Source organism: Dipodomys ordii, unplaced genomic scaffold (assembly GCF_000151885.1).
Source record: "Dipodomys ordii isolate 6190 unplaced genomic scaffold, Dord_2.0 Scaffold154, whole genome shotgun sequence".
Classification (NCBI taxonomy): Eukaryota; Metazoa; Chordata; class Mammalia; order Rodentia; family Heteromyidae; genus Dipodomys; species Dipodomys ordii.
The window spans coordinates 813329-824692 of NW_012267370.1; the positions used below are offsets into that span (position 1 = coordinate 813329).

The following is an 11364-nucleotide window of genomic DNA, read 5'->3' on the forward strand; positions in this document are numbered from 1 at the left end:
ACCCAAAGGTGTTGGGCACTGCCAGCTTGCAGCCCGGAAGAACTTTACAGAAAAGTCCGCTGTCCTCTTGCTTGGGGCCAGAGCCAGGCGTCTGGAGGCACAGCCTCCAGAACCCCACTATGCCACGCGGCCTCTGGGCTTGGAGGCTGACGGGGAGGGGCTAAGAGGGCTTGGAGGTGGTGACCCGAGTAGAAGGGGTGGCGCTCCCGGGTGCTTGTATTGACGCGTTGTGTCGATTTGTCTTGGGTATTTGGGGCAGGGGATAAAGGCATACGGATTAAAGCCACTTCTTAGCCTCTTCTCAAACCTTCTCCCCCCGACTCTCTCGGACGAATGGCTCGAATAACATTCGCAGTTCCAGCTGGCAGTACGTGGATTTCACCATCCGGCTAGAATTTCCCTTCCCCGTTCCCCTCCAAGAGCCAGGATTTTGAGATTTCTGAGGAAGGGGCTGAAAATCACTGGCCAGAATGTGAGGCTCCCTCCCCGACACCCTCGCTATTCTTTACAGGCCCACCCATTGTGGACCCTAAGCCCAGAAAAGTAGGTTCTAAAACCTTTCCCCGACCCCCATATTCTCTTCAGTCACACATTCCCTTCCTTTAGCTCTCTTTTTCACGCTCTCAGCAGTCTGGGAGCCTCTGGGTGAGAGGAGGGGGTCTCGGCATCCACAATCAAGGACTCAGAACCCAGGCGCCTGGCCCGGGTCTTTAATTAAGCACGGAGGCGGCTGCCGGCGGCCCGATCTTTCATCTTAGGCGCCAGGGAACTTCCTCCACCCCGGTATAGACAGCTCAGTCACTTCCCACCCCTCCTCGTTCCAGGGAGGAGCTGGGGAGAGGGAAAGAGGAAAAAATAAATTATTCAGCTATGGAGATCTATGGGTGCCCAGCCTTCCTGCCCAGCCGATCTCACGGTCTTACCAGTATGGAGAGGGGTCTGCTGGACCCCAATATGAGGAGTGAGAATTATGTAGGATGGTCTCCCATGTGTAGTCATCTTCGTGGGATCCCGTGAGGACTTGAGGAAAGGACTCCACCGGGACTGGGAAGGATTGTGGCTAAGGGACCAGAGTGAGAACCAAACTCGAGAAAGCCTGGGCATTGGATAGCTAGTCATGGGGCAGCGAATAAGACAACTTGGAATGATCTGAATGCTAGGCCAGGCTTCACCAAAGGATGCGGCTGGGGCCTAGGGTGAGTCCGAGCTTCCTATCACATCTTCTCACCCATCTCTCCCCTCCCCTGGACTTCAAAAAAGAGAAATGAGAGCCATGCAGACTAGGTGATTGAGGAGTTTATTTGAGGGAGGAGAAGTACTCATATCTGTTCTTCCTCAGGGAGAAGGAGAAGGGGGTCTTCAAACAATACCGAAGGGAGCAAGGAAAGGGGAGGTCTGGAGAGGAGAGGGAGGGGCCACAGCCAGACAAAATGGCAACACACGATCACAGGCACTACCGACATCACAGACACAGCAGAGGGTGCAGGATAGGAGCTCCAGACCCAGCCTCCAACCACCCAGGCCTGGTGGGAGGGGGTGGAGAGTGGGGGCAGGGGAGGAGGCAGAGGGATGGGCCAGCCCCACTAGACCAGTTGAACTCTATCCTCTGATTACCTAGCTGACTTGTCAAGGGAGTGGGCAAGGGGTATTGTTCTCTAGATCCCACCCCTCATCCTCTCAGATCTTTCCCAAACCTCAATCCCCAGCTTTGGTCAGGGGTACTCACCTATCTTAAAACTCATCCCAAGGCTCTTAACTACGCTCTTCCCACAGCTACTACCCAAACTCTGTTCACTTTGAAACCTACTTTCTTCGCTGCCCCATTGGGAGAGGGGCTGCTCCTTGTGAAACCACCATGCACTCTTTATACTAAGCCTGTGTGTCTGGACCCCTGACCTGGACTTCAACCCAAGGGTAGGCCATTTCTGAACCTCACTTCTTACTCTGCTCAAGATCCTTTAGAATCAAATTCAGACTTTGCAATGTTCCAGGCCACACACCTTCTAGGGCTGCTAGTCTCAATTCAAGCCTGCCCACCCTGGAGCCCACTGGAGGCATCATTTAAAGCTCTGTCCCTTCTAGAGCATGCCCTCTACCCCCTTCAGAGTTCCACTCCAGAATGCTTTAGGCACCTCATTTGTCAGATTCCACATTTAGTATATCGGGAACCTAGCTCCTTGTTGATTAGTCTTGTCCACTAGTCCTGTCTACTCAAAGAACACTTTCAGTCCAAAGTTGTCTTCTTTATTCCAAGTCCCCTAAATCTGCCTTTCTTACACCTTGGGGTTGAACTTACCCTTCACAGTCTGGTCAGATATTGCTAGAGGAACAAGGCCAGAGTTAGGAGGGGGAGGAGAAAGAGGAGAGAGTCTGAAATCACCTCCCACCCTCCCCATACAGCCAAGGTCTCCCCTTCCTGCCCCTTTCCAAAGCCTCCTAACCTCAGGGGACAGGGCCAGGGAACAGAAAGGGGCTGATGGGTGCAGGGGAAGGTGTAGGGTTAAGGAGGAGCCCATTCAAGGCTGGGCCCCTAGTGCATGAGAGAGGGGAGTGGATGAGGGGAAGGCTCAGACAGATAAATAGATATTTATATATAATATATATATATATATAAACAGCAAAGACAATTGAGGGTCTCCTGGCTTGAGGGGTGGAGACCTAGGGTATAGGGATAGGAAGGGGGGCAGGCTTTCTCTTGAGCTCGTGCCCACCCATGGGGATGGGGTCCTCCCAGCTGCACTGACCTGTAGAGACAGAAAATGGGAAGGAGAAGGGGTCTTGATATGGGTGGTGTCTTCAGGGAGGAGGTGGGCCAGTATGCCTTTGCCCTGGCTTTTCCTATTGCCTGAATGTCTTTTTTGCTTCTTTCACTCATATCTTCGTTCACCCAGCTTCATCTCAGCTGCCCCCACTGAAAAGTTATTCCTGATCCTGTTCCCACTGTGTACCAAAGCAACAATGAAGATTCCCATCTCCTAACCCCAAAAGTCCATTAATAGGTACTGTTTAACCATTGGCGATAGCCTATATTGAGCAAAACAAGATCTCTGCCTTTGTAGCAGGACATAAGACTTCATACAACAAATATGAAACCTAAGAGAGTTATCTAGGAGCACAAGGTAACAATACATGAGGACTGAATACATAAAGTGGAGAAAGCAGGGTGGGGAAGGTGGCTCAGTGGTAGAGTGCTTGCCTTGCATGCATGAGACCCTGGGTTCGATTCCTCAGCACCACATAAGCAGAAAAAGCCAGAAATGGTGCTGTGGCTCAAATGGTAGAGCACTACCCTTGAGCTGAAGAGCTCAGGGACAGTGCCTAGGCCCAGAGTTCAGGTCCCATGACCAAAAAAAAAAAAGTGGAGAGAGCAAGGAGGAGAAGGGTAGAAGTGATGTCAGAAGGTGTGAAGTGGGGTCATAGTGTAGTGCTGTGAGGACTTCAGCTTTGCTTTTGATGAGGCCTAAGGCACTAAGAACCATTTTCTGCAGCGAAGAGTAGAAGGATTGTAAAACATCTCATGCTGTCAGGTGCTGGTGGCTCACAACTGTAAATTCTAGCTACTTAGGAGGCTGATATCTGAGAATCATGATTTGAAGCCAGCCTGGGTAGTAAAGTCTGTGAAATTATTTTTTTTGTCAGTTATAAGGCTTGAACTCTGGGCCTGGGTGCTGTCCCTGAGCTATTTAGCTCAAGGCTAATGCTCTACCACTTGAGCCACAGTGCCACTTCCAGTTTTCCTGGTGATTAAAATTGGAGATAAGAGTCTCATAGACTTTCCTGCCCTGGCTGGCTTTGAACCGTGATCCTCAGATCTCAGCCTCCTATGTAGCTAGGATTATAGGTATAAGCCACCAGTGCCTGGCAAGTCTGTGGAACTCTTATTTCTAATTAACCACCAAAAAGCTGGAGATGGAGCTATGGCTCAAAGTCGCAGAGTTAAAGTTTTGAGCAAAAAGTTTAAGGATCGTGCCCAGGTTCTGATTCAAGCCACAGGACTGGCAAAAAAAAAACAAAAACAAAAACAAAAAACCACACACACACACACACACACACACACACACACATACAAGTCTACACAGTATATACACTGCAAATCTCATAACATTCCCTTCAGGCTCTGGGGCTGCATAGTCTAAACCCTATTATTGTTTCAGGTAAATTTTTGGACATCCACATTAAGAGAAGTAAATTAAAACTATTAATCACTTCATGTCAGTTCAGAGTAGGCTTGAGCAAAAAAGCTCTGTGATAGTGCCCAGGCCCTGACTTCAAGTCCCAGTACCAACACACACACACACACACACACACACATACAATGCCTTATATGTTGTTTCCATTACTTACTCAATAAAATGTCTCTCAAAAAAATAAAATAAAATGTCTCTCAATATTAAGAGTGGTCTAAGTGATGTGTATACAGCATGTCTTGGTTACATTCTATAGTCTAGTGGAAGAGACAGTCAAGAAACCTATAAACAATAATTATAGATGGTGATAAGGAAAAGCATAGAGAGAGATAACAAGGGCGATTTGTTTACAGGGTAGTCAGATAAGAACTCACTGTATAAGGGACTAAAAGAATGAAAAGGAGTTGTCTAGGCAAAGATGTGTGTGTGTGTGTGTGAAAGAGAGAGATAGAGAGAGAAAGAGACACAGAGAGAGAGAGACAGAGACAGAGGGGGTGGGGAACAAGTTCAAAGTCCAAAGGCCCTGAGATCAACTTGTGCCTGGTTCACTAAAATGGACAATTGGGCTGGGAATGTGGCTTAGTGGTAGAGTGTTTGCCTCGCATGCATGAAGCCCTGTGTTCAAATCCTCAATACCACATAAACAGAAAAAGCCAGAAGTGGTGCAGTGGTTCAAGTGGTAAGAGTGCTAGCCTTGAGCAAAAGAAGCTCAGGGGCAGTGCCCAGGCCCTGAGTTCAAGCCCCAAGACTGGCAAAAAAGTGGGGAGGGCTAATTGTGTGAGTGATTCTAATGAAGACTCCTGCCTTTCCTGAGATGAGTACCACTATGTAGAGGAGGGCTGTGGTTTGATTTAGCACTTAACAGAATGTACTTATACTGTGAATAAAACAATAGGAATGAATGGACACTTGTGAAGAGATCCAGGGGAGATGCTGGTGAGAAATTGGCAAACTATTGAGCCAACAGGATTTTAAAATGAATTGAAGTGTGTGATGCTTTATCAAATTTCCTGTTCTCTCCATCCACAGACAGAACCAATCTGTATCTTCCATTTACCTTATTTCTTTACTCCCCTCCCAAGTCAACCTTCACACCTTCCCCCTTCTAAGGAAAATGACCTGTCTGTTATCTCTTTTTATGAGAAAAGATCTCACTATATACCCAAGGCCACCTGGCCACCATGCTAGCATTTTGGGGGGAGGAGGTGGTCCTGGGGCTTGAACTCAGGGCTTGGGCACTGCCCCTGAGCTTCTTTTACTCAAGGCTAGCACTCTACCACTTGAGCCACAGAGCCATTCCAGCTTTTTCTGATTATGTGGTGCTGAGGAATCGACAGAGCTTCATGCATGTTAGGCAAGCACTAAACCACATTCTCAGGCCCCTTTCGGTCGTTATTTGGAGATAAGAGTCCCAGCCTTTCCTGCCCAAGCTAGCTTCAAACAACTATCACTCAGTTCTCAGCCTCTTGAACAGCTGAGATTACAGCCCTGAGCCATCAGCGCTGGGGTTCAGTTTTCTTTTAAGACACAGCTAGAAAGGTCGCAAGTCTTTCGTAGTTCTCCGCCCCACCCCTTTTACATCCTTTAAAATCCTACACCATTTTCTCAGAGCTGGGAAAAGTGATGGATCTACAACTTGCTTCCGCGTTGGTAAACTCGTCGGATCTTCTAGATCCATCTATTAGCCTTATTACCTATTGGCTTAACAATCATTTAAAAAAAAACCCGTCCCTTTTCCTTCCAAGGTTCCACCATTCCCCTGATATTCCTCACTGTGCAAGTCCCCAGGATATTCCACCCTTCCATTGGTAGCTCTGTACCTTTCCCCGCCCTCTCCCGCAGAACCGTGCTTCTACCTCTCTTCCATTGGCATCACACATCTGCTCTCTATTTATTGGCTAGTTTTTCACTCGTCAAGTAACTCTGCCTCTCTATTAGTTCCTTCAAATTTCCGCCCTTACTCGCCTGGCAAACTTATTACTCAGGGATCTTATTGGTTCACTGCCCCGCCCATCTCAATTCTTGTACCTCTCTTGGCTGAAGTACATGCCCATCACTCACCAGATTACATCTGATTGGAGAAGGAGGTGGGCGCACCCTGTGGGCCGTAGCCTTGCTGCCCATAGTCGCCCTGAGGCCCGTAGCCACCGCCACCGCCGCCAGCTGGCTGCCCGTAGTCTGGCTGGTAGCCACCCTGGGGTCCGTAGGAGTCCTGGGGCCCATACCCTCCGGGGCCCTGCCCGTAGCCTGCATCGCCGTAGGCATCTCCAGGTGCTGGTTGCTTCTCGGGGGCACCAGGAGGTGCGCGCATGAATGGGGCGGCCCAGCCTGTCTCTTTGAACACGAACCACAGGTTGCCAACCCAGAGCACCAGATTCAGGAAGCCGAACACCTGAGGGGAGACAAGACCTGGCTATCTTCTCGGTCTATTGCCTTTGGGGACTCGGGGGGGCCATTGTGGCCTGACGTGCAAAATGGGCACATAGGGCATGAATATGTGGGCCCACGGAGGACAGTGATTTCTGAAACCTCAGCCCCCTACATATGTTTTTGTTAAATAAACATACGCCTGCATATAGTTGCAAGTTTGCACAGTAATGCATGTATATAAAATGTGCTCATGGGCTGAGAAGGTGGCTCAGTGGTAGAGCGCTTGCCTTGCATGCATGAGGCCCTGGTTCGATTCCTCAGCACCACATAAGCAAAAAAAAAAGCCGGAAGTGGCACTGTGGCTCAAGTGGTAGAGCGCTGGCCTTGAGCTGAAGAGCTGAGGAGCTGAGGGACAGCACCCAGGCCCAGAGTTCAGGCCCCACTACCTGACCCCCCCCCAAAAAAAAAAGAAAAGAAAAAAATGTGCTCATGTTAAAGCATAAATATGTGGAAGTTATATGACATATTTTAAAACAGTACACCTGGTACTGTATGTCATATGTTTTCCTATGCTTAAGTTCCCTATATGGTATTAATTTACTTAATGTTTCATTTTTAAAATTCCACTTTTGATTTGGTTTTTGGTTTTGTTTTTTTTTTTGGTCCGGTCGTGGGGCCTGAACTCTGGGCCTGAGTGCTGTCCCTCAGCTCTTCAGCTCAAGGGTAGCGCTCTACCACTTGAGCCACAGCGCCACTTCTGGCTTTTTTCTTTTTGCTTATGTGGTGCTGAGGAATTGAACCCAGGCAAGTGCTCTACCACTGAGCCAACTTCCCAGCCCTTAAATTCCACTTTTGAACAGGAAGACATTTCTCCTCCTCCTCTCTTTCTTCTTCCCCTCCCTCCTCCCCCCTCTTCTTCTTCCTTCCTTCCTTCCTCCTCCTCCTCCTTCTCCTCTTCCTCCTTCTCCTCCTCTTCCACCTTCTTCTTCTTCTTCTTCTTCTTCTTCTTCTTCTTATTCTTATTCTTCTTCTTCTTCTTCTTCTTCTTCTTCTTCTTCTTCTTCTTCTTCCTCCTCCTCCTCCTCCTCCTTCTTCCTTCTCTTCATCTCAGAATGTTGCTGGACTTAAATCCTTGGGCTCAAGTGATCTTCCTGGCTCAGCCTCTGGTGTAGTTGGGACTATAGGCCTCCATACTGGGTGGATATTTCATGGGGGGCAGGGTGTGCACATGCCAGCACTATGCCTTAAAGTTAGGTCCCGGGTACTGTCGCTTAGCATTTTGTTCAAGGCTGGTAGTCTACTACTTGAGCCACAGCTCCGCTTCTGGCTTTTTGGTGGTTAATTGGAAGTAAGAGTCTCATAGACTTTTTTGTTTGGGCTGGCTTTGAACCATGATCTTCAGATCACAGCCTTTTGAGTAGCTAGGATTACAGGCATGAACCACTGGTGCTGGGCAATCTCTCCATTTTAAGGCTGATGAAATTGAGGCCAGAGAAGCCTTCCTTTCACAGAGGGAGCTGGTCTCATAGCTAGCAAGTGACAGGAGAGTTGTAATCTTCGTGTGTATGTGTGTGTCAGTCCTGGGGCTTGAACTCAGGGCTTGGGCATTGTCCCTGACCCATTTTCCCATAAAGCTAATGCTTTATTGCTTGAGCCACACCTCTATTTCTAGCTTTTTTTGTGTGGTTTGTTGGAGATAAAAGCTCCATAGCTTTTCCTGTCTGGGCTGGCTACTGATGCCGGGCTAGAGTTGGAATCTTAACCTCTGCAACACTGGTATGTGACTTACCTCGTGCTCTTTTCTAAGTACTTTGTTCACTATTAATTCATTAAATAGTCTACTGTGAAGCAGGACATATTACTACTCTTCAAGTTAAATGCTCAAACTGATCCTTGAAGGGCTTTGTGACTGGCTTCAGTTCAGAGTTTGCAAGGGTCCTGGGGCTTGAACTCAGGGCCTGAGCACGGTCCCTGAGCTTCTTTTGCTGAAGGCTACCACTGTGCCACTAGAGTGACAGCGCCATTTCTGTTTTTTTTTTCCTGTTTATATGGTACTGAGGAATCAAACCCAGGGCTTCATGCATGCCAGGCAAGCACTCTACCCCTAAGCCACATTCTCAGCCCTAGAGCTAGGATTTGAGTTCAAGACAGTGTGACTCTCAGCCAGTAGGGGGCGTCGGAGTACGACAACATTTCAAGCCATTCACTCCTTTTGCACATAAGGAAATTGAGGTCCCGAGAGGATACTGTGTATCAGGAGATTTTACATGGTTAAGCTGGATCTGGGATCCAAGTCTCCTAAGTCTAAGCTGGACAGAAGCTCTTGTATATTCGTTCACAATGTCTACAATTGAAACTCTGTTGTTGGGGTGTCTCTGCCAGGGAGCCCCCTTGGATTACCTCTGATTTTCCTCTCATCCTCTCTTTCCACCCACCACTCTGTATACCAGACTGTATGTTTCTAGAGAAACATACAGCCCAAATAGCTACCCAGGAAGGACTTACCACCGAGGTATTGAGCCCTGAGGTCACAGGGTCTCGTAGCTCCTTGCATGTGTTTCCTGCCTGGCGGCACACAACCATCTCCTTGATGATATTCTCTGGGTCTGTGGCCATCTTCACATCCGACAGCCCCTTGGCCCAAGCAGATGAGCTAACTAGCCACATGAAGGCGAATACTGCTGTAGCCAGAAAATCCTAGGATGGGCATGGGTGAGAAAGATGACATTGTGACTAGACTGCTTTGAACTGGCTCGAGAGCTTCTCTGATCATAGACTTTCTTGAGGGTGGGGGGAGGTCACCAAGAAAAGGTCTCTCTCCTGCCTTTCAGGCTCTGAAGGCCACAGCATTTTCCCCTGAAGGTGACCCTCCAGCCTGAGCTTGTATGAGTGTATGTGATACAGAAGTGTGGGAGTGTGAGTGTATTGCGGGAGGAACTCCGTGGGCTGTTTCCGAATCTGTGAGAAGTGTTGTGTGTCTTTCTACTTTTATCTGCATGTGGGAATTTATGTCATTTTACGTCTGGGTTGAGGGTGTGTGAATATAGCTGTGTAGGAATCAGTGTCTGTGTGGCAAGATGACATGTGTGCTTGTCGCAGTGAACCTCTGAGTGCTCCTGCCTTTGATCTAGACTGCGTGGTTGTGTGAGAGTTGGCAAGTTTACAGTTTGTGGTCTTGTCTGTGATTCTGTGTGTGGGATTCCCTGGGACCCTGACTCCAGGTCTCTGATGCCCAGTGTGGACTCCAGGTGACATCAGTAGCCAGCAGCTGCCTCCACATAGGTGCCTGGTTGGGAGTTGGTATGGCCTAGAAGACAAATGAACTGTGTTCCTGAGGCCTCCCATCCTTAATCTCAGGGCACAATGGGCTGTGAAGACTCACCATCATGGGTCCTTTGTTGTTCTCACGGTACTTGTTCTGCAGGAAAATGTAGGTGGCCAGTGCCCCCATGGAGTAGAGAAAGGCAAACACAGCCACTGTGACAAAGAATTCAGCTGAGGAGGAGTAGTCCCCCACTAGGAAGACCTTGGTGGTGCCTCCTCTGCAGTTGGGTGCATCAAAGTACACTTGGTGCAGCCTGTAGAGAGAGGTGACCAGGTAGGCTCCAACTCCCCAAAGCCCCCTTCCCCTCCCAGACATGGGTCCCCCAGGTTCCTACAGGGTCCCAGGGAAATAACCATTCACAGAGCACCTGCAATGTACCATTCACATTTTGTGGATTGCTCAGAGCATCCTGGCGAGATAGGTATTAATCCATCCAATCCAGGCACTTTTTCTTGCCTCTTAGTTATTACTAGAACTCACCAGGCATCCTTCTACCCCAGGACCATTGCATTGATGGTTCTCTTTGCCAGCAGGAATGCTCTTTCCTTGGATATCTTCATATCTTATCCCCTTATCTCCTTTAAGTTTTGTTCAACTGTCACCCTCCACGAGGCTGTCCTAGAGCTCACTATTTACAATTCATTTGAAACATTCCTTCTTTGGCACACCTTAGCTTTTTTCTTGGTCCATTTTCCTCTACAGCATTGATCCACACATGACACAGCGGGACATACTAGAAGAGGGCTTTACCCTCTGTCTTGTTCACTCATAGATCCTCTGGGTCTGGAACCATGCTGGCATATAGTAGGTGCTTAGGCAATGTTTGTGGAATGAAATGTAGAGAGGTGGAAACAGGCTTAGAGGTGTATTCACTTGCTGAAAGTCACATAGATGGTAAGGGGAATGATAAGGTTGGGGTCCGAATCCTGTTTTTCCCCCACATGATGTCAACCCTTCCCATCCCACTTCAAGTCCCTGAGAGAAAAAAAAATGTATGTATAGCAGAGGACAGCCCAGTGGCTACAAAATTGGAAAAGACAAAGACAGACAGACAGAATGCAGATGGGGAGGTAAAAAGGATCTTGGAACAGCATGTGTATATATGAGGTAAGAGACAATCTGAGGTGTAATGCGACTATGGCATGTACCATAGTGTGATTGAAGAGGGGGAGTGTGGCTATTGGGGAGAAGGATTGGAGTGGGGGGCCCATAGCTCTGGACTCAGACTGAGGGTTGGGCAAGACCCTGAGACTGAGAATAGTGCTGATGCTCTTCTATAGCAAAAGCCTTTACATTTATCAATCATCTACTAAGCACTTTATGTAACTGTCACATTTAATGACACCACACCAGTAATTCTCTCAAGTGGTTTTTTTTTTTTTTTGGGTCCAGTCGTGGAGCCTGAACTCTGGGCCTGGGCGCTGTCCCTCAGCTCTTCAGCTCAAGGCTAGCGCTCTACCACTTGAGCCACAGTGCCACTTC

The 11364-nt window shown here is 48.4% G+C and overlaps 1 protein-coding gene across 1 annotated transcript in view; it reads right to left on the reverse strand.

Annotated features, from left to right (window-relative positions):
• Positions 1 to 1319: 1319 nt before the first annotated feature.
• Syp (synaptophysin) overlaps positions 1320 to 11364 on the reverse strand; it is a 15755-nt gene continuing 5710 nt past the window's right edge. Inside the window, exons 4-7 of the mRNA XM_013032386.1 lie at positions 9940 to 10135; positions 9063 to 9254; positions 6249 to 6579; positions 1320 to 2744 (exon numbers count right to left, since the gene is read on the reverse strand). Of these exons, the coding sequence (XP_012887840.1) occupies positions 6253 to 6579; positions 9063 to 9254; positions 9940 to 10135 (715 nt within the window). The 3' untranslated portion in view covers positions 1320 to 2744; positions 6249 to 6252. The remainder of the gene's footprint in view (positions 2745 to 6248; positions 6580 to 9062; positions 9255 to 9939; positions 10136 to 11364) is intronic.